Source organism: Engraulis encrasicolus, chromosome 1 (assembly GCF_034702125.1).
Source record: "Engraulis encrasicolus isolate BLACKSEA-1 chromosome 1, IST_EnEncr_1.0, whole genome shotgun sequence".
Taxonomy (NCBI): Eukaryota; Metazoa; Chordata; class Actinopteri; order Clupeiformes; family Engraulidae; genus Engraulis; species Engraulis encrasicolus.
Genome location: NC_085857.1, coordinates 8,467,121 through 8,490,566, shown reverse-complemented (window position 1 = coordinate 8,490,566; position 23,446 = coordinate 8,467,121). Strand labels below are relative to the sequence as shown.

Genomic DNA, 23,446 nt, shown 5'->3' with positions numbered 1-23,446 from the left:
GGCACTTCAGCCATGGATGGAGATGTAGTGACAGGTCAGGGGGGATTTGAACCTGCAACCCCTAAATTGAAAGACCAATTCTCTAACCACTTGGCCACGGCTGCCCATGCCCATGTATGCATGTCTGCATGTATGAATGTAATGTCTGATCCTCATTGTGATGTGGACGTCTCACCTGGCCGTCTGCAGCATCATGACGGTGTTCTCTACTCTGCTCTGCTCTGCTCTGCTCTGCTCTGCTCTGCTCTGCTCTGCTCTGCTCTACTAATGCAGGTCTGCATGTATGAATGTAATGTAAGGTATGACCTCATTGTGATGTGGACGTCTCACCTGGCCGTCTGCAGCATCATGACGGTGTTCTCTACTCTACTCTACTCTACTCTACTCTACTCTACTCTACTCTACTAATGCATGTCTGCATGTAATGTAATGTATGACCTCATTGTGATGTGGACGTCTCACCTGGCCGTCTGCAGCATCATGACGGTGTTCTGTACTCTACTCTACTCTACTCTACTCTACTAATCCATGTCTGCATGTATTAATGTAATGTACGACCTCATTGTGATGTGGACGTCTCACCTGGCCGTCTGCAGCATCATAACAGTGTTCTCGCCCTCGTAGGTGCAGGTCGGGGTGAAGGTGACGTAGATGCCGGGCAGGCTGCTGGCGTGCGAGTAGCCGTGGCCGCCGCACGCCATGCGGCACACCTCGATGCCCGCGTTGGCCACCCAGGTGGTGAAGGCCTTCAGGCCCGCAGAGGTGGCGTGCAGCTGGGGGGAGGGTCATGAGTCATAAATCTTCAGTATGATAAACCTATTCATTTATTTTTTGAATGTCACAAATGAGAAGGGTATCTTCCCCAATAATGCACTTGACAAGAAGTAGAAGCCTCTTTTTTGCATAGACCTGAAGCGTGCTGATTTTTTCCTTTTTGTTTGGAAGTCTCTTAAATTCTGCACCTTTCCAACAGATGAACAGTGACCCTTCACTACTCCTGGACCCTGTTTCTCAAAAGCATAATTGCTAACCAGTTAGCAACATCATCAGTTTTGTCAATGGGGAATTGCATTGCAACCAAGTAAGTTGATAAAGGTTGGAGCAGGCTTCACCCAAGAATTTTTCCTTTTCTTTTAAGGGTGCTGCTGACCAAAATATTGTAAAACTGAAAAATGAGAAAAGGTCGCACCATGCATATGGTTTCTTTATTGTGCACACTGAGGAAGGCAGAACGCCGAAACGTGTCTGTGTAATAAAGAAACCATAACCAAGTAAGTTGCTAACTCAGTTAGCAACGACACTTTCGAGAAACGCACTCCAGGACAGTAGATGCCAACAAGCTGCTGGCAGCTCAGCTCAGCTCACCTCTGGCAGTTCGCTGAAGTCTCCCTGGTTGATGTCCCCGGTGATGCGGTGGTAAGTGCTCCTCGTTAATATATGTGCATGGATGTGTGTTACTCTCCTCTATAAGGATAGACCGATATATCGGGCTGATATTTGCGTCTTTTAAGTGTATCTGTATCAGCCGATAAACGTGTGGTTTTGGCCGATACGCAATATTTGTTATTTTATGTTATTCGGGGTTTTTTTTAAAGCACCACGTCACTTTCTTTTTGTATTACTTGATTGTTAGATATTACTTGATTGTTAGAGTGGGTGTTTAAATGTTACAAGTTCTACCTCAATTTGATAATGTTAAATAAATGTTTATTTTTAACTTGAGACCTGGAATATTTTTCATTTTTTTTAACTTTTTTTTAACCCATATCGGCCCCAAATATCGGGTATCGGCCAAGGGTGATGGAAAAAAAAATCGGTATCACATAGGCCATTAAAAAACCCGTATCGGTCGACCCCTCCTACTCTACTCTCTCCCTCTGGTAGTTGGTTGAAGTCTCCCTGGTTGATGTCGCCGGTGATGCGGTGGTAGGTGCTCCTGGTTAATATATGTGTATGGATGTGTCTAATATCTAGTGTGTGTTACTCTCCTCTACTGTCTGTACCTCTGGCAGTTCGCTGAAGTCTCCCTGGTTGATGTCCCCGGTGATGCGGTGGCAAGTGGTCCTGGTTAATGGTTGTGTATGGATGTGTCTAATATCTAGTGTGTGTTACTCTACTCTCCTCTACTGTCTGTACCTCTGGCAGTTCGCTGAAGTCCCCCTGGTTGATGTCCCCGGTGATGCGGTGGTAGGTGCTCCTCATGTACTGGCCCACGAAGTGGAAGGCGTAGGCGGTGGCCAGCAGGGGGAACAGCTTGTACTGCTGAGTCTGGTAGTCCAGGATCTGGGGCTCCGGCTCACTGTGGCAGGCAGAGGGAAGACAAGACAAGACACACGAAGGCAGAACAGGAATCAGCAAGGCTCGACACGCACGCACGCACGCACACACACACAAGGCTCGCCACCAGTGGTGTCAACAATGATCGATCCGCGATCCAATCCAATCCAATGCGGGACATGGACGATCCAATTCAATGCGGCAAGTTCCAGAATCGATGCGGCACTTTTTTTACGTTTCAATTACTTTCATGGATATTTCGGGAACAAATGAATGTTAAATAAAATAAAAGTACTTCAAAGCATTGCTAGACTGATACAGACTGATCCAGACTGATACAGAAAACAGTCAATAAATTGTTGCTGAGTATCTGACTACTTGTATTGCCTCATCATGTCTGATGAAACATTTGCTTTGCTTTCAGTAGAAATATAATGCATTGCAATGCATTGTAGAATTGAATCGAATCGGATCGAATCGCATAGAATGGAGTCGAATCGCTACCTCCCGAATCGTGATCGAATCGGATCGTGAGGGCAGTGCCAATCCACACCACTACTCGCCACACACACACCCCCACACACACACTGACTTTCAAAGAACAAGTAAATAAGATACATATGTGCATTCATAAATCCTGGACCCCATTTCTCCAAATCATCATTGCTGACCAGTTAGCAACTTCCTACCGTAGGTTTCCAATGGGAAATCACATTGCAGCCAAGTAAGTTTTAATTTATGGCCTTGGTGCCTGGCTTTTGTTGCCTGGCTCTTGCCCGACCTGTAGTTGCACATAGCTTTGTGAGCTCCACTACTTAGGTCTGGGAGCATGTAGCAGGATTCCATTTCTACAGTCAAAAAAATAATCTCAGCATTTATTGCTTCAATATCAACAAATTCTTTCAAAACCATTTTCTGTTGATCTCTAAAGCGTCAATATAGTCTATAATACGACCGGTGACTCCTCAATGTGAACTGCCAGTGATATTGAAGTGATAAATGCTCGGCATTATTTTTTGAGTCCAGAAATTGAATCCTGCCACATGCTCCCAGACCGATGTGTGTGTTTGGAGTGCCACCAGGGGGCTCCAGAGCACACACTGAGGTCTGGTAGGAACCAGGCTATGGCTTTTGGCCTTTGTGCCCTTAAAAAAATGACAACTCAAAAGGCCAAGTGGCCTTACCCTTAAAATGATGAAATTCCAGGCCTGGTATTCAGTATAACACCTGGAGAGGCTTAGTGTAAAGGGGCACTACTGGTTTCAAGTCTGAGATGGGCTGATTAAATAAAGCAGTGAGGTGTGTAAGCAGTGAGGTGTGTCTTTTAGTTTAGTTGGCATATGAAAACACAGAGGACTCTTTGTTAGGAAGTACCCAACCCCAGACACACACGAGCACGCACGCTCACGCAAGCACGGACGCACGCACAGACACACACACACAGACAGACACACGCGCACAGACACACACAGACACACACACAGCTGTTCTAACTCAATTGGAGGCGTGCCAACTGTGCTAGAAGAAGCATAAAGAGGCTGTAGTTCTATACGGACGGCCAGTGCATTCCACACAGGATTACACAGTACAGTCATTGGGGTAACAGGAGAGCAGCATCTCAGGGGGAAAAAAGAGATGCAAGATAGTATTACAATGGACAAAGACAAGCAACAGAAATTGACAAACTAAGTAGAATGACAAACTGAGGAAATCCCACCGTACTGTACTTTGATGATGCTGATGGAATCATACTAGCATGCAAGCACTTTAACATCAGCAATAGTGCATATGTAACCAGCGAAATCCTGTATGAGGGAATACCAAGGGTGAGCGAGAAGATCGCTGTAACGGAGAATGAGACTGGCAGGACATTGCCAAAGGCAAAGCTGAAAAGATGTCTGAAGAATCGGGAGGACTGGAAGCAGCGATGGAAGGCTCGTCTTAGGACGACCAAGAGAGACTTTGATTGACGGACTGATTGATTGACGGCAGGCTGTAGCACTGAGTACTGGATCATTACACGTGAAATCAGACACTTTGGGGCCCGACCCACCCGGACAACTTAGAGTGCCTTTATTTAGTGGTAGGATAGAACCGCAGAACTGAACGGGCCATGAAACTGGCTCTAATATTAAGGTACAAACGAACTACTTACCACTATTTAAAAAATGACATGTCGGTCAGGCCTCAAAAGTGTCTGATTTCACGTGAAATTACCCTGATTTCAATATAAATTGTCATGTATTCAATGGCCGAAATGAATGGACATGTATTTTGACATCGACACTGACTGAGTGATTGATAGACTAGAGCAGTGATTCTCAAAGTGTGGTCCGGGGACCACTGGTGGTCCGCGACACAGCTCAGGTGGTCCATGAGGAGATTTCTGATTTGCCAAGGCAAGCTAGCAGTAGGCTATGGCTACATTTGTAACATTATTACAAAGCTAAACATAGCTGAAGTCATATTTTTACCACAATAAGACAGGCTTGTAAATGTGAAGAAAAAGCAAGTGATCTGCAAAATTAGCACTGTCAAATTAGCACCCGTCAACCGTCAATTCAGTTGACAGGTGGTCCCTGAACATTTTTGAGCGGACAAAGTGATCCCCAGTCCGAAACAGTTTCAGAAACACTGTATTAGAGGCTCACCCGGGCCGCAGCTCAGACTGGTGTCTGACGGCGCTGTATCGGATGGCGATGGTGCAGGCTTTGGACAGCGCCCGCGCCGACTCGCCCACGATCATGGAGCGGATGAAGACCATGGTGCCGTACGTCAGCTTGGAGCTCGGAGGCTTGTGGTACGTCCCGTCCGCCTCCACCTGTTAGCGACGTGCAGCCCAGATATGGGGGCGAAAAAACAGTTAAAGGGACACTGTGCAGGAAATGGTCAAAAAAGGTACTGCAACTATGCTGCTGAATGAAACTGGGCTGCCTATTGACAAATTTCATCTTTTCATGAAAGTTTACTAAGTAATAAACAAATATTTTCTAGTATGATCCAAGTAGAGTCATTTTTGCAGCTAAAAATGGCTATTTTTGGAAATTCAAAATGGCGGACCATGGAGAAGATCCCCCTTTTCATGTATGAAAAGTGCAATTTTTCCAGTCATAATGAATACTTAGAATTTGATGGTGGTGGTAAGTATTCATGAAAAAGGTAACATTAGTGAATGGGTAGCATGAATTCTGGAAATAAACAACTAAAAATCTCACACAGTGTCCCTTTTAAAATAGTTCGAAATAGCCATTATAAATATTGGGAACATTATATTCGAAGGGGTCTAGGGCTAACGATATCTCATCAAACCGAGAAATCGCGATACTCAGTCACGAAACTGCTGTATGTTGATGTAAGGAGGCAGCAGTATCATGATACGCCCTTTCAAAGTTTTGTTATCCTTCAGTCCAGAAAACAACCATATGATACGGTGTGATGGTGCTTCCCAGCTTCAAATCAGATACAGTTCAGAAATCGTGGGGTGTACCAAACCGTAAGTAAAAAAAATCGTGAAAGGAACCGAATCGTGAGTTGAGTGTATCGTTACAGCCCTAGGGTCCACACATAAGGGTATCATGTAATTTTCGTGAGAATGACATGACATCAGGAACTTGAATGACACATTATTGACACTTTATAACGTTAATGACTGTTGTCATAATGTTTCATTCCGTTTTTGGAAGGACAGATAGTTACAGTAATCCCCCAGCAGCTTCTCACCTTAGCATACTTCATGAGCATGTTCTCGCGAGGTATCCGCACGTTGTCCAGTTTCAGGTAGCCGTTGTCCACCTCGTCGAAGCCAAACTTGGGCCCAATATCTCCCACGGTGACACCTGAGGCAGAGAGAGTAGAGAGAGAGAGGTTCCATTGGCCCATTGTTCCGGGTTCTATTATGGGGGGGGGGGACTGTTCTATTCAATGCTAGGAGCATTATGACACGCCCCTTTAGGCCCCCCATACTCAATTAGCGGCCCGCGGGCCACAAACGGCATCTATTTTTGGCCCTCGAATAATTTTGAAATTTTTTTTTTGGTCCGATCGCGCTGTCGGCTCTTATTTTGAAATCGCGCCACAGACGCTATGAAGAAGCGTGCCGTGCCCCGCCCCCTCAGGCAGTTTCTCCCTGTTTGTCAGTCACTGCAGGCTCCGGACAGAAGCACCTACGACGGTGGCATTAGAGGTTGTGAGATAGATTACAAGGGAAGGACTGTTTCAGAGCCTGTAAATAAATTATTCACAAAGTTCTCTATGCCTCGTTTTTGAAAGTAATGGTCCACATTTGATTGCAAACAGTGTGTTAGGACTTCGAATTGGTTTAGCAGTAGCTGTAGCTAGTTGCTAACACAAATGAAGGCAAACTGTGTTTGAGCTCTGCTGGCAGCTAACTATTGGTAGCCTATTAAAAACGAATTGCTTAATAAACAGTCCCCAAATAGTTCGTTTGGAATGCTAAGACCCTCATAAGACTGCAAACAAAGTTATGAGCAACTTGACAATTTATTATTGGCTTTTGCATTTAATCAACATTGCATCAAATGTGCCATTTTCTTGTTGACAAAACCTGGTGTTCTCCTATCTATGTGTCCTCTTTGTTGGGTCCATTATTGCATCTGATTCTCATTATGCATGTGAGAGCTGCATAAACAAAGTCATAATAAGCAACATTTGTTTGAAAAGTGTTATCTTCAGGCTTATTGGTTTTCTCACTAAGAAATAAATCTTTATGAATGTAGTCTGCAAATATAGGCTAACAGATAATCTTATGTCATTTTTTAAAAATACTAATGGGTGGGTGGCAATGAGAGCAAGGCAGGCACCTCATCATCCTGTCAGTGGAAACTAAATATCTGCTGTGGGTGTGAGAGCGTGTGTATTGTGCTTACAAAGGACTTATCATTTTTATTTTTATTTTTTATTTTTTGGGGAGGGGGGGGGGTCGTGTCGGCCCGGCCCTTTATTGTGAGGAATTTTTTAAAACTGGCCCTCGGGGACTTTTAATTGAGTACCCCTGCTTTAGGCAGACCGGAACCTGGTCATGTTAGGTGCCCATAGCAACCTATTACATTGGCATATCTCTATATACTTAAAGAATCTCTGCCTGAAGCGCCAGGACAGAAGGACAACATTCTATTTACCCTTCATACGGTCATCGCTCTAAATGAACACCAGCCAACTGGCTAAATGCTGGTGAACATTTCAGTTTGGCTGGTAGAAAACACCAATATAGTAGCCACTTTGACCCATCAGTGAGTGTGTGTTTGGCTAGTAAGGTTAACATCTACTAGCCATTTTGGCTGGTGGTGGAAAAAGTTCATTTCATACTGTCAACATTATTGATATAACCAATGTTTAAATTGAGGCAGAGCCCTCCGGAGCGCAGCTCCGCCTCCTCACCTCGGAGGGACAGCCAAGCGGAGCTGCGCTCCTGCTGCCCCACCCTCACTGTATTCACAGTTCATATTTTCACCTCTTCTTGAAATATCATATGTTTTTATGAAAGTTTTCCAATGATGGCAACATACAATAAGATTAATTAACTCCCGCATTATTTCAGTTATTGCATCTGCATTCTGCACATGCGCTGCGAGACACCACAATTTGAGTTTGTAGCAACGTTGCAACTTTGCAACAGTTGAGCGGTCCGGAGCGCTTGCTCTTTCTCACAGCTAGAACTACTCCGCTTCGAGTTTGTCACTACTTCAAGCCTGTCCTCCATGCTTTCATGTTCAATGTGCAAAGTTAGTTGGCTAGATCAGTGGTTCTCAACCTTTTTTTAGGTGAGGCACCCTTTCAATTCATGAAAAATGTCAAGGCACCCCAAACCAACAAGCCGTAACATGGCATCGAATCAGATATCACACAAACTTAGAAAAGTAAAACATTTGGAGTCACACGACCGTTGGAAGTTGCAGCTTACTGGGGCAACCTAAATTTACCTTATTGTGCTTAAAGGATAGTTCCGGCGTAAAATGAAAGTTTCACCATCGCTTTCCCATGCCACATAATGTATCTAATGATGAGCCATTCCGGGCAATGCCGCGCCGTTATGGAGTTAGCTTATTTTAAGCTTTTTGGTGAAAAGCGCAGCCAACGCATCACGGCGGGGCCAATTATAAACCTATTCTTTTCTGATGTTTCCCCGCTATAAACAACTTCAAAAACGCTACACACTTCATCACAAAGGTCTCGTCAATCAAACCGAGGCACAGAGAATGTCATCGAACCACACAATCTTTCACTGGCCAGTGTTTTCAGAGGTGTCTCACTGTTACAACTCTCTTACCCGGATGCAGGCTACTCAATCAGGTGGCTAGCTAAACATGGTCCGCGGTTCGCACCGGCTACGACCGTAAAATGAAAAGCTGGAACCCCGACCGTTTTCACCGACTGCCACTGTCTAAACCAGCCATATTACGGGAATGGCTAATAGCATTAGAAGTGGACGAAACTGACATAAAAACCCGGAGGGATCGCTACTACCGTGTGTGGAGGGAGCATTTCGAGGATGATGGATGATGGCTACAAGAAGAGTAAGGGAGATGGAACACATAAACGAAACCGTCTAAAGAGGAATGCTGTGTCAAAAAGGCGCATGGCTATGGAGGTATGTTTGAAGAGAGAGAAACATGTGTAAATGTGTCTGGCTCATGAATCTTGACTGTCTGTGAATCTGTGAAACTGGTTGCAACACCGCGCGTCTTTGCCAGCAAGCACTCTGTTTTGGGAAGGCATAGCCTACAGGTACAGTAAATGTAGCCCACTACAGGAGATAAATACACTGTCAAAACAAACTAGCGCGGGATGGCAAGTGAAATTGTGAAATTGTGCGACCTGAGGCATTCGATGTGGTTGATGTCAAGCATGCTAGAGTAGTTTCAGTGAAGTAGACTCTAATGACCAGGGCGCGCGAGGTCAGATGGACCATTACGCAACGGAGGAGGGCTGGAGGAATTTATAAAGTCGTACTAGAAGTACTCTTACAGGTGTAAGTACACCACCAGTGGTGTGTTATTACAAAGCTGAATCCATGTTATATTATACCGTGTTGCAATTACTTTGTGAGAGTAGTACTCTCCATGCAACTCTTCAAATCTGCTGCCTGCACACACGGTAGTAGCGATCCCTCCGGGTTTTTACGCCAGTTTCGTCCACTTCTAATGCTATTAGCCATTCCCGTAATATGGCTGGTTTAGACAGTGGCAGTCGGTGAAAACGGTCGGGGTTCCAGCTTTTCATTTTACGGTCGTAGCCGGTGCGAACCGCGGACCATGTTTAGCTAGCCACCTGATTGAGTAGCCTGCATCCGGGTCAGAGAGTTGCAACAGTGAGACACCTCTGAAAACACTGGCCAGTGAAAGATTGTGTGGTCCGATGACATTCTCTGTGCCTCGGTTTGATTGACGAGACCTTTGTGATGAAGTGTGTAGCGTTTTTGAAGTTGTTTATAGCGGGGAAACATCAGAAAAGAATAGGTTTATAATTGGCCCCGCCGTGATGCGTTGGCTGCGTTTTTCACCAAAAAGCTTAAAATTAGCTAACTCCATAACGGCGCGGCATTGCCCGGAATGGCTCATCATTAGATACATTATGTGGCATGGGAAAGCGATGGTGAAACTTTCATTTTACGCCGGAACTATCCTTTAAATGGCAGATGAAAGATTCCACTGACTAGCATTAACTTATCAATTAAGACAAAATATGTCAATTTATGACAAAATATTACATAATTTATTTATCAGCCAAGTTTCTGCGGCACCCCTGAGGGGGGCCCGCGGCACCCCAGGGTGCCCCGGCACCCCTGTTGAGAAACACTGGGCTAGATACAATGCCTTTTACAAAACGGAGGTAAGCTGTCATTTAATTTGATATCGGCTAGCTTTCAGGCAAAGTTAACCAAACAGTCATGCAGAATAGCGTGGTGTCTGCCTACTTTAACAGCAGTTTGTTAATTGGGGAAAATCAACATCAAGTTTGAGATTTCCGTCCATTGTTCTGTCAGAATGTGTAGCTATTTGGTTGCAGGTTACTTTTATGTGGGCTTAAACATGCCAGGAACGTATTACATTTTTTTAGACAGTAAGCAAATGACAGGGATTCCTGCGTGTCCAGCTTTGCGTGTAGAGCAGTGCACCGTCTCTCTCGCACTAGAATTGCTGCAGCAAGTTCCAAAGTTATTGCTCTGCAAAAAATCATGTACTTAATGCAACTGAAGTGTAATTAAAACATAGCACGGAGCGAGATAGCCGAACTACTGAAATAAGAACGCCCCAAATCAGTCAGCCAAAGGGGCATTCTGTTAAGAAAAGACGTGTCCGAGTGAGACGATTCCCTGCAGACTCCGCCTGATTTAAAGTGACAGTGCACACTTTCACGCACTGTAATAGAACAGCATAGCCTAAGCATGCATTTTTATTCTTTTAACTTTGTTACTTATTAGGCATAAAACGTGCTAATAAATGCATGCTAAACCCATGACATTATAGGAGAATTAAAATCAATCATATGATCTTTTAAAACAAATTGTTATTCACATCAATAATATGAGTTCTTAATAGTCTTAGGTCTACAGCTTTGTAGCTTGATGGTGCAGTGATGGTGGTCAAAATTAAAACTTTTTTGCCCCTGTACTGACAGTCCAATAGCATACTGCTGCCAACTGACAGGAGAGAATATTAAAAAGTCGGCTACATAAATGTATCAGGTGTGATACTGGTCTAACTGTTCTTATTTTTTAGCAACCTAATAAAGTGAAGAGGGAATGAGGGTACCTTGCTGTTTTTCTCATAACTGAGTAATACATTGATTTATGTATGATATTAATTATGGGCAATAATTTCATAGAATACATGTATTTGCCTGATGGGGCGATGTTACATTTTTTTTAAAAAATTAAAAAGCTATTTTGACCGTGAGTGAAGGGCTCCCCCACCTCCCAAAAGCCAATTTAAACACTGGATATAACAATATCATTACAAAGTTAATTTAGAGCCCATCATACGGTCAACATTATTTCTCAAGTACACCCACCAACATAGTTCTGTGGGGTGTACTAAAAACTACGTGATAAACCAGGCTTAGTTAATCTACAGGAAGTGGTCAACTCGCTAATATTGCAGATATACAGTACCTGCAGCCATTATTTAGTTAAGAACATGAGGACTCCAGTCTCTTCTATTAGATGATTTACCTCGAACCTCAAGGTGAACTTCACCTGGTTCACTGCTAAACCAGCTTCTTAGTGGACCCTGCTGTCAGTGGTAAATGGTTGTGTTCCTGGGAGAGGTATGAGTGTGCTCATGGTTGTGTGTGTGTGTGTGTGTGTGTGTGTGTGTGTGTGTGTGTGTGTGTGTGTGTGTGTGTGTGTGTGTGTGTGTGTGTGTGTGTGCTCATGTTTGTGTACAGGGTAGAGGTGTGTGTGTGTGTGTGTGTGTGTGTGTGTGTGTGTGTGTGTGTGTGTGTGTGTGTGTGTGTGTGTGTGTGTGTGTGTACCTGGTAGAGGTATGTGTGTGCTCATGGATCGGATGGGGACGATGAAGGCGTGGAGGCCGTGGCAGGTGCCCTGAGTGTGGAGCTGGGCCAACACCACCGCATGGTTAGACGTCTTGCCCACTGAGAGAGAGAGAGAGAGAGGGAGAGGGAGAGAGAGAGAGAGAGAGGGAGAGAGAGAGAGAGAGAGAGAGAGAGAGAGAGAGAGAGAGAGAGAGAGAGAGAGAGAGGTAGAGAGAGAGAGAGAGAGAGAGTGTGTGTGAGAGAGAGGAGAGAGACAGAGAGAGAGGGAGTGAGGGAGAGAGAGAAAGAGAGAGAGAAAGAACCTGAACTTAGAAGCACCAATTCCATTTCAATGGTAACAGCATCTGAAAACTCTCATGGCAAGGCAGTTTAGTTCAGCTGCGCATTTCTGTTGTACTGTTCGTACAGATAAAATCAAATCCAGGAACAGGAAACCTGAGCACTTCGACATCTCATCTCTGTGAACAAGGCATCCAAGTACAGTACAGTACGTTTCTCTATTTTTGGCACGTGAAGCACAAAGAGATCCAATAACACATGCCGAGAGAGAGAGAGAGAGAGAGAGAGAGAGAGAGAGAGAGAGAGAGAGAGAGAGAGAGAGAGAGAGAGAAAGAGAGAATGAGAGCGAGAGAGCGAAAGAAAGAGAGCGCAAGCGAGAGAGAGAGAGAGAGCGAGAGAGAATGAGAGCGAGAGAGAATGAGAGAGAGAGAGCAAGAGAGAGAGAGAGAATGAGAGACAGAGAGAATGAGAGAATGAGAGCCAGAGAGCCAGAGAGCCAGAGAGCCAGAGAGCCAGAGAGCCAGAGAGCCAGAGAGGGGTAACATTCAAATCTCACACCACATATTAGCTATTAGCTGAATAAATTAACACAGTCAAACAGGTGTCCGTAAAAGGTAAACCCTTTTCCTCTTTTGACTGAAAACGAATACTGCTGCTTACATCCTCCGGGCCACCATTTGATGGAGCTGATGGTGGGGCTGTTCATGACAAACTCTTGTGTGGCGGGGTCATAGGTCGCGGTGGTCTCCAGACCTCGGATGAACGTCCCTATTGGATAGCATGCGAAAAAACAAACATGAGAAAAACAAACACAAGAGCAGCGCTACGATAAGACAGATACATGAATATACACAAAAGCATTGAACTAATGTCTGGGTGAGTGATTGTAGGTATGAATGTACAGCTTATAATTTATTTAAGATCATAATTATAAGGGACAACTCCCTAACTCTGCAACCCTTATTTGGGGGGGCAACTGACCTCATTAAACAACTCTGCTCTCTTGTAGATTCCTGACAGCCATGACCCAAATGCATGAGTTATGAAAGGTACCCCAAATGAATGCAACGTGAACAACAGTGTGGCAGCCCTGTGTTTGAAGCGCTGAAAGGTCAGATATGCATTTGTCACGGTTAACAATAAGTGAGTAGAGCTATAGTTGGACCTTCAGACGTCAACATGATGAAACGGAGATCCGTGAAGAGACGTGCACTGCTTTTTTTTCCTTTTTTTTTAGAGCAGACAGACAGCCAATCACTGAACATGCCAACCAACACAACACATTCCGCTACATAACAGCCTCAGGACAGTTAATTAGATCCAAGAGATGAAGGATTGGGGGGGTTACGCTTTCATCAAAGAATAACTTGTAGACTTTTAGAGCCTAATGCTCCAATAAATCTGTTGGGAAATATGAAGAATGTCTAAACTGGTGGTCATACTAGAGAGGTTCTAAATGAATACAGAATCTTTGGTCATACCACTGCCTCCAATGGTAGTCATGCAGTTGAGTTTACTGTGCGCCTCCAATAGTAGCCACTATTCCAATCTAGATGCCCTTCCATTGAACTCCATTCATCTCATCAGCCATGGGCCTGGACATGCAGCTCCAGATCAGGAGAGTTCAAATTAGAGCTCTTTGCATAGACATGTTTACAGTACTGTTCATCTAAGTGTGACAGAGGTGTTCCTGCACAGTTCGTCCCCCTTGGGCCGCAAACCTGCCACCTCGTCAACTACAGCGGTTTGACAATGGGAGTCAAAGTACGAGCGCGCTGAGCTAAACGGCCGGTCCAATAGCCGAACGCTACCGCAGTGTATTGACGCTTCGGGAGGGAGGTTTACTAACGTAACGTTCTACGACGAACTCTGTTAGTTGGCCTCCATTACATAAGCATGTCTTAGGCTCTCTCAAGAAGATCCATCTCAGTCTGCGCATGAGTGCCAACGATATCCAAATTAGAGCTCTCTGCATAGACATATAGTACACATGTCTATGACTCTCTCTGTCTAGTTGTTACCATGGCCCATCTCGGTCTGTGCGTAGGTGCCAATGATATGCACACATCTCTCTCTCTCTCTGTCTCTCTCTCTGTCTCTCTCTCTCTCTCGCTCGCGCTCTCTAGCTCGCGCTCTCTCGCTCGCGCTCTCTCGCTCGCGCTCTCTCTCTCGCTCTCTCTCTCTCTCTCGCTCTCTCGCTCTCTCGCTCTCTCGCTCTCTCGCTCTCTCGCTCTCTCGCTCTCTCTCTCTCTCTCTCGCTCTCTCGCTCTCTCGCTCTCTCTCTCTCGCTCTCTCGCTCTCTCTCTCTCGCTCTCTCTCTCTCTCTCTCTCTCTCTCTACCATGGCCCATCTCGGTCTGTGCGTAGGTGCCGATGATGTCCAAATTAGAGCTCTCTGCATAGACATGTACAGTACACATGTCTATGACTCTCTCTCTCTCTCTCTCTCTCTCTCTCTCTCTCTCTCTCTCTCTCTCTCTCTCTCTCTCTCTCTCTCTCTCTCTCTCTCTCTCTGTCTCTCTCTCTCTCTCTCTCTCTCTCTCTCTCTCTCTCTCTCTCTCTTGTTACCATGGCCCATCTCGGTCTGTGCGTAGGTGCCGATGATGTCCAAATTAGAGCTCTCTGCATAGACATGTACAGTACACATGTCTATGACTCTCTCTCTCTCTCTCTCTCTCTCTCTCTCTCTCTCTCTCTCTCTCTCTCTCTCTCTCTCTCTCTCTCTCTCTCTCTCTCTCTCTCTCTCTCTCTCTCTCTCTCTCTCTCTCTCTCTCTCTCTCTCTCTCTCTCTCTCTCTCTCTACCATGGCCCATCTCGGTCTGTGCGTAGGTGCCGATGATGTCCAAATTAGAGCTCTCTGCATAGACATGTACAGTACACATGTCTATGACTCTCTCTCTCTCTCTCTCTCTCTCTCTCTCTCTCTCTCTCGTTACCATGGCCCATCTCGGTCTGTGCGTAGGTGCCGATGATGTCCAGGTTCCAGGCCGGCATGAAGAAGGTCTCCTGCTGCTCAGGAGTGGCCTGGTTCAGGAGCGTGGGCAGGAACATGCCCAGGTGCAGGTCCAGGGGCTCCGCACGCCCACGGTGCACACAGCTGGGAGGGTCAGGGGTCAGGGGTCAGAGGTCAGGGATCGCAGCCAAGAGGGTCAAGATGGGGGACAATTGGTAAGGTTGTGAAGTGAAGTATAGAGAGGTAAAGCATGGGAAAGGCAAGGGGATTTTGGGTCTCATTTAAAAAGAAAAAAAAGAAAACCAGAGTGAATACACAGTATGAAACGGACAATTGTAAAGTTGTGAGGTAAAGGTTAAAGTAGGGAATGAATGGGATATAGATCGTGGGACCCAACATTATTGGACAAATGAATGAATATACAGAAGAAAAATGGTAGAATTAAGGTGATGAAATGAGATGAGGAGAGAGGGATGATTTGAAAGGAAGAAAAGACATAGGACTTGTGAGCAACAGCAACTCAAATAAATTAATTGCAGTGTCGATTCAAAGTGCTTCATTTGTAAAGCACTTGGTATTCTGCAATATTTTGCAACAAATTATTTCAAATGCACTCAGATAGCGAAAAGCAATGTGAATATTATGGTGGAAGCCTTGGACAGTCACAAGTGTCTGAATCAACACTTTCTCAAGCTCAGCCTAAAATCAGTTTAATTAATTCAGGGAAAGCTTCAGCACATTTGAAAAGATATTCTATCCAAAAGGTTGTAGCCAAAAGATGATAGAATGGGATGATTTTCCAGGTCTGTTTGTAAAAATATCAGACCTTCAAGCATTGCTGATTGAATTTGCCATTTTCTTCAGAAAATCGGAAACTGGTGCATCATAATTCAGATCTTCCTTATCTTTTGGCTATGGAGGACAGCACACAAAGTCCTGTACCGGCAGGGTCAAATGTGTCAAAGGGATTATAAGGCGAAGGTCAACACATTGCTGAGACCAGCGTTTAAAGCAGTGTTTCTCAAAGTGGGGCGTAAGCCCCCCTGGGGGGACGCGGAGGCATCTCAGGGGGGGCGTGTGACATCTGATTTTGGGGTTTTTTTCCCCCCAAGGGAATGATTTCCTGTCTCGCCAATAAGTCAATAAGTTTAAAGCCCTCACCAACATTATATTATTAATTGTCATGAATTTGAATAGCATAGAAAATGAACACACATCTGCATTCGACTGCAGTCCCTCTTTGTTTAATCTCACAAGCCACCTTTCCTTTGATTCTGTGCGGTGGCGATCACAAAATTAGTCTGCGTGCATACTGCTGTTGCTTGGGGGGGGCTCGGAAGCATTCAGACCCTCTGAAGGGGGGAATGATGGAAAAAGTTTGAGAACCACTGGTTTAAAGCATGCACAGCTAGCTACAGTACCACCGGCATCACACCACAGCAGATGGTCACAACAAAGGCCGGTGTTAGGCGCACATGCACAGATATGGAAAAACCCTCATCTGTTTAATGGGGTATGCCACTATTTTGGGGCTTAATACAGTTACAATCGTTGGCTGGGGTTTGTAAAGGTGGTAATGTGTCTTCTTTTTCATGTGAAGCGTTGTCTTGCTTTGAGACAAGTTAAAAGAGGGAGTATGTCGCTAAGCTAGTGAAAGTCAATGCATCCATGTAGCATACTCCTTTAATGGGAGCAACCGTGAAGAGGTTTGCACACTTCCTTTGGATTTTTTTCTTCTTGGAGTTATTTTTTCTTCTTTTTATTCATTCATTCATTGGCAAGCATGATGACGTTTCGACCGAAACGTCATCATGCTTGCCATTGAATGAATCAATAAAAAGAAGAAAAAATAACTCCAAGAAGAAAAAAATCCAAAAGGACTGTGCAAACCTTTTTTCCAAAAATACGTTTGTTTTTTTTTGTTCCGCACCAGGGATTGTGTACAAGTAACTCTCTACAAGCAACCCTGTAGAAAACGTGTCATTCTCTTGCATCACCCACATTCCACTCAATTGTGCCATTCATTCATTCAGTCAGTCACATTCCCCAAAAAGGCATTCATCACAAAGGGGGGTAAGAAAGGGGGGGAACGTTTTGATTAGCGTTAGCGACATATTGAAAGATTACAATCACTGCCAATGGCATACTAACTGAGGAGTTTTAGAGTGATGTAAGGACATGTGCGTTCATTAAAAGCAGGCAAAAGGTCAGGATTATGGAACAGGGACTAAGCAACCAAAATGCACGCAGGAAGGAAAGGTTACATTAGGTCAATAGACACAGAGCAAAAAGGATGTGTGTGTGTGGGAGGGAAAGGGAGAAGAATGAGGTGAAGGGATGGAAGTGAGGGTTAAACGAGATTGAAAAGGACACTTTGGGTAAGGTTAGTTCCTCTCCTAAAGCTTCTTCTACGCCAGGGCCACACTGGGAACACACTGCAAATAGCAGTTTTTGCAATGATTTGGGTTACAGTTACAGTGATACTGTCCCATTTTTGGAAAGAAACTTATTTTACACCTCCCCGCAGGCCGGTCTCATAGGACTCAATGTTAACTGCTAGCTTGGAGGTAAAATTTGCACTGCCATTCCCAGAGAACAGTTGAAAGCACTGGAGAAGAACGGTAAAACCATATTATTTAACTCAAGGGGGAGGTGTAAAATAAGCTTATTTCCAAAAATGGGACAGTATCACTTTAAAGTGAAAGGAATTTGAAATCACAACAATTATGGGTCAAGCATCAACACGAGAGGCAAAGGTCCACTTGCTATGTCTAACTGCTATAACTACAGGATGGGAATCTGGTGTAATATTAAAAGGAATAACAACATTTTATCATGTATTTGTACCAAACACTCACAAAACCACTCAGCAATTCTTCAGCTAGGTACAGTAGGTTAACCTACAAGTGGAGTCACCTAGGGGGTGTGGGGAGGGGGATGTGTAACATTAGAACCAATACATGACAACACACCTCTACTGATTGGGGGAAAACAGACAGGTTTTGCAAGTCTTTCACATGAAGTAGCAGAGATGTAAATGTATTCGAATGGGTTTGCATGACTGGGTTAATGAGCTGCAATTTTTAAGAGAACTGCTGCGCTCCTTGATGGTAAAGAAAAACAGTTTCTGTATAAAAAGAAGACAATCCGCACACTTCAGGTCTATTTTTGTGCAAAGAAACTTTACTTGACTTGCAAGCTTTTCGGACCGAAAGTTTGCAAGTCAAGTAAAGTTTCTTTGCACAAAAATAGACCTGAAGTGTGCGGATTGTTTTCTTTTTATACAGAAATTTCTACTGAATCCTGCACCTTCTAAACAGATGAGCGGTGGCCCATCACAACTAAAGAAAAACAGTTACAAGATATCAGTAATATTTTTAATTAAAGCGGTCAATGAAACAGATTGGACATGAACCAGCAACATAGAGTGGAGTTTTAGAATAACTTAGAGTAACTAACATATGGGGGTGCTGTGGCGCAGCGCGCTAAGCCCCCCACATTTGGGCTTGCATGCCCAAGGGGGACCCTGGTTCGAGGGTCATTTCCCGATCCCACCCCGTCTCTCTGTACCACTCGCTTCCTGTCACCATCTCAGACTGTCCTATCAAATAAAGCCATAAAAGCCCCTAAAATATATATATATATTTTTTTTCTTTAAAGGAGTAATTAACATTTAGAGTAACTATTTCTGATTAGGATGAATTTGCCGGTGCTCAGGGCCAAGTTCCCACAAGGCAACTCTGGTATCCAACACATACACGTTAAACTTGGATTTTTTTTCGCACACCTCAGCTGGCAGGTGCGTCGGAGATGGCCCATGGGTCACTCAGCAGACAACTTGAAAAAAACTCCCGCACACTGACCATTTCGCTGTTTTGCGTTAATGAACGACGTTTCAGTACTAGACCTGATTGCCTGATGAAGGTCTAGTACCGAAACGTTGTTCATTAAAGCAAAACAGCGAAATGGTCAGTGTGTGGGAGTTTTTTCAAGTTATCCGAAACATACAAACATCAAAACCTCCTCAACCGCATCTGGTGCGTACAGTATACCGTAGGTACATTAAAAGCTCAGCAGCGCCCGCAGCAGGGCACCCTATAGCACGCGGGACTGACCGTGACCGATCTCGGTCTGGGCGTAGGTGCCCAGGACCTTGAAGGACTCGACCAGTGGAAGCCACTTCTTGCGCTGCTGCGCATCACCCTGGCTCTGCAGCATGGGCACGAACATGACGTAGTGAACGCCCAGCGCCTCGTGGTTGATCCCTCGATACACACTACATACAATGCACACACACAAACAAACAAACAAAGGGATACACTGGTAATTGCATAGCACAGTGGTTCTTAACCTGGGGTGCGAGCACCCCTTGGGGGGGTGCGCCAGAGATTTCAGGGGGTGTGCGGAATTTTGTTTGTGTTGGGGTTGTGATCAAAATTCTTCTTGAGAACATTATAATAAGGCAAAATCCAAACCAAAATTAAAAACATGTTTTTGGTCCCCGTCTAAAGGCATTAAGGAATTGTTTAATGCCTCAAACAGGTGGCGTTGTAATTAATCTCTTATAAATCATTTTGTAGCGCTTGCTTGTACACCTGCAGAAGTTTGGGTTGGGGGTTGCACGGCTTGTCTTTGGCACAGGTAAGTGGGTGCTTTAAAAAAAAAAAGGTTAAAAACCACTGGCATAGCACATTGATTTCTCATGGAGTGATCTGGTACATGACTGTGTGAAACAGGATCATGTGATGATGCGGTGTCATAACTTTGTTTGGCTGGACTGCCAAAACTGCCATTTTTTATGTCGTGAGGTTCTTCGGTGCGGAAAGGTCCACCAAGAAAGGCATCTAACACTTCAAAAGGCACACACAGGCACAATCTGACCCATACCGTTTGAAAAATAGTTGACCAAGTAATGCCTTTGACACAGTTCTTCTCTGAACTGGACTTTGAACCTTACGTCCTGTAATGACCTAACCCACAACATAAGAGGCTGGGCAGTTTGGGTGGACTGAAACTGGGCAGATTTGTTGACCTGGAGAGGGCTAAAAGTTGGACACACAATCAAACATTTACTCATTGTATTTTTTCTGAATCCATTTCCTACACCGTGTTCAGCCTAACCTTCCATGCTTCCACCACAAGATTCACAGAGCCACAGCTACATATGATTTAGACATTGGGGAGATGACAAGTAGGCCTACTAGGTTGCAAAAACCAGCGCTGAGATTTGGGTGTGACACACCAACATCAAGATAAGCAGAAATTAGTCGACTTTACATGGACACGTCTAATCGGAAATAGAAAGGGAATAAGTGAATCGGAATAGGAAAAAACTTGTATAAACCTGGCTACTGAATGAGGGGGGAAAACTATGAAACAGAGACAGTGAACAACGTGATATGAACCTAAACACAGTGTATATTGACGATAAAAATGATGTATGCACCTCTTGTAAAAGTATATCTCCTCTGGATCAGAAATCCCATACTCTCTGAGTTTGAGGATCATCTGTGCACTCTTCCTGACGGCTGCGTCATATCTTTCACTCCGAGACAGAAAGTTGGGGTCCTCTTGCTGGAAATCAGGATCACTGATGACCAACGATTCTGCAAAATGCATGTACATTGGGTCACCGTTTCTGCTACACTGGGTTAAGTCAAGCATGTACAGCCATGTTTTTGTTGATTTGCTTGTCGTGTCTAGACTAATTGGGTATGTAGGCTATGCATTGTCGGGTTGCTTTCATAACTTTGAGAAATGTGCTACATGTATGTGATTGCACATTGCTATTGTTAGAGCGTAAGCCTTTCCACAGCACGTCCGTCAAGAACCACAAGAAGGATGTAGGGCAAGGGTCAATTCAGGGGGGAGCTGGGGAATTATTGTCAAAATAGCAACATGTTCACATGACTAGATAGAAAGAATGAAACAATTAATGAAAAGTATAACAATGGAAAGGTCGCTAGCTGGCAGGTTGTTTTGAGGATGAAACTAATGAACTTGCTACCATCAGGGCTGTCGCTATGGTCCGTTCTGAAAACCTCAATCTTCCTGAACAATTCGGAAAAAAAACCTGACCAAAATCGCATGCAAACTTTGTTGAACTTGAGAGGTATTCGACTGACCTATTTCTCTTCTCCTGCGGGTCTTCTCTTGATCCCCGTCCAAAATGTTTGTAAGAAGATCCGTATTGAATGTAGCATTTTCACGCTCTCTTAAAATGTCCGGATTCATGACAATGGTGATACTTGCCGTTTCAAAACAAGTAAACTACTAATTGTGGCATCCAAGAGAAAACTGTAACTTTTCTGTACAGTTACGAAATCCACTCAGCTGCTGCCACTGTCAGGCATAAACACGTAACGTAAGTAGCTTTGGCTAACCTTGCTCAGTCTCAGCGGCGGAGTATTTCCTCGTCACATGGTCATGACGCAGGGTCACGTGACATACGTAAACAATTGGCTCGTTCAAAAAATCGAGAATCCCCAGAAAGCCGACCTAAAACCTCGGGAAAGTGGGAGTGAACATTTGGTGACGCAATGTCAGATCGATAATTATCGAGGTTGATCTCTGGCGGAAGTATAGAAGAACGAGTTCCCGAGCTTGTGTTTTGTGTGACGACAGACGCATCATCAACATGGCGCCCATGCATGCAACTGACATGTAAACAGTATCATAAATGCTAAAATATCATTTTGTAATCACTATCAACAACACCAGTCAATGTCATTCAATTGCAGATGCACATATGTCAGTAATGCTGGTCTCTGGCTGTTTAATTTAGCTTACTTCAGCTAAAATTATATGTCGTGGGTGTGGAGGCTCAAGGTGAGGTGAAAAAAAGAAAAGAGAACCAAAACAAAACACGCATGAATCCCGATTGTTCCGGGATCAGTGGCGTTCATGCGCCAAACTCCAGAACTCGATTGTCATGTGAGCAGTGTCGTCAGCTGTCTCGAGAGGTCCCGAGCTGGTGAAGGCAACAAATGCCCAAGGGCCATACTCATGAACGGCGTGACGTTTTCCATGTGCGTTACGCCCATTTGTGGGGGAAAACAGGCAATGCAAGTCAATTGGTGTTATTGGGGTTTAATAAACGAAAGATAAGGACCTGTAGACAAGCGTTGTTCACGCGCAACATGCCGAAAACGTGTTGTGTTGCCGGCTGTTCAAATAATATTGCCAAACAGCCGTGCCTGAAGCATGTACTGTGTTCATTTAGGGTAGCCGATGTAGCATGTAAGTTGATGAGACATTCGGTTTGTTTTCACCCATAAAGGGGCGTAACGCACATTTAGGAGAAAAGTACCCGGATGGTCGTTCATGCGTATCCCAGGGCAGAAAAAACTTGGGACAGTTCAACTACTAGTTCTACTTCAACAAACAAACATGTGTGTTTCAGCATTGAAATAAAAACAATCTCATGTTGCAACGAGAAGTATTATGGCTGGAGGTGCCACAGTAGATTTGCCTCCACCAAGATGATTGTCACATTCATACACTGCTCAAAAACAAAGGGGCCACCAAAACAACTGCAAATCATAGGCTACTTGTGTGATATTATCACCCTGTCCAGTTAGGAAAGTAACAGCCTTTGTGTTCAGGTAGCTGCTCATACAAGATGCCACATCAATGTGCACTGTGGCAAGAGGGTTTGCTGTGTCCAGCACAGAGCATGGATGAGCTTCCAGGAGACATGTCAGTACACCAGGGGACGTGGAGGAGGCCATAGGAGGGTTTACAAGCCAGCAGTGGGATTGAAAACTCTTTCTTTGAGCCAGGGGGTACAGAAGGAGGCAATAGTTAATGAGTATCCTCTGTCGTGACAGAGGGACCCAGTGTATAGAAGGTGGTGAATTCCAGACTTCCTTTAATTTGGCATGCCCCCTTGCGAGTATGTATTGACAAGAACGTTGACAGTGTTTTGACTGGAGTCAAGTTCAAGTAGCTTTTATTTGTCCCAGTCGGGCCCACAGTCGTGTGTTTCATTTGTGTCATGCATCAAATACCAACATGAGGCCCATTCAAGAGCAGGCGTGCATCATTGGGCATGGCAAGTGGCCAATCACAGCACATGTCTACCACAAAACATTCCATCGCAGAGCCTCAAGACACGGTTAATTAGGGGGTAATCAGAGGTGAACAAACACACAGTTTGGAACATGAATTTGGCTTTCACATGCATGAATCAATCATACTTCCCTTTTCGAACCAAAACATCTTGTCTGATGAAGGGCATGCTGCCCGAAACGTCACATTGAAATAAGAGAAACGGGAGCTTGGTGTCGCGGACTTTTCTTTCAGTTTTCATGGTATTTTTGCTAGTCTTGCACCCATTTTTTTTAGACGGATGTGCGTCTTTTTCTCTTTTCTGACAATTGGGAACCCTGACTGACACAATAGCCTGCATGTCCTGCGTTTGAAC

The 23,446-nt window shown here is 44.5% G+C and overlaps 1 protein-coding gene across 2 annotated transcripts in view; it reads right to left on the bottom strand.

Moving 5' to 3' along the window:
• The window catches only part of acox1 (acyl-CoA oxidase 1, palmitoyl), a 31,126-nt gene extending 9,717 nt beyond the window's left edge, over positions 1 to 21,409 (bottom strand). Inside the window, exons 1-9 of one of the 2 annotated variants that reach the window (XM_063196313.1) lie at positions 21,147 to 21,409; positions 20,468 to 20,627; positions 19,137 to 19,297; positions 12,730 to 12,837; positions 11,770 to 11,889; positions 5,998 to 6,113; positions 4,929 to 5,098; positions 2,137 to 2,299; positions 583 to 773 (exon numbers count right to left, since the gene is read on the bottom strand). In XM_063196313.1, coding sequence (XP_063052383.1) covers positions 583 to 773; positions 2,137 to 2,299; positions 4,929 to 5,098; positions 5,998 to 6,113; positions 11,770 to 11,889; positions 12,730 to 12,837; positions 19,137 to 19,297; positions 20,468 to 20,627; positions 21,147 to 21,255 — 1,298 coding nt within the window. In that variant the 5' untranslated portion in view covers positions 21,256 to 21,409. Of the gene's footprint in view, positions 1 to 582; positions 774 to 2,136; positions 2,300 to 4,928; positions 5,099 to 5,997; positions 6,114 to 11,769; positions 11,890 to 12,729; positions 12,838 to 15,004; positions 15,166 to 19,136; positions 19,298 to 20,467; positions 20,628 to 21,146 lie in introns of both variants that reach the window. The other variant, XM_063196319.1, reaches the window with a different exon arrangement.
• Between the last annotated feature and the right edge of the window lie 2,037 nt (positions 21,410 to 23,446).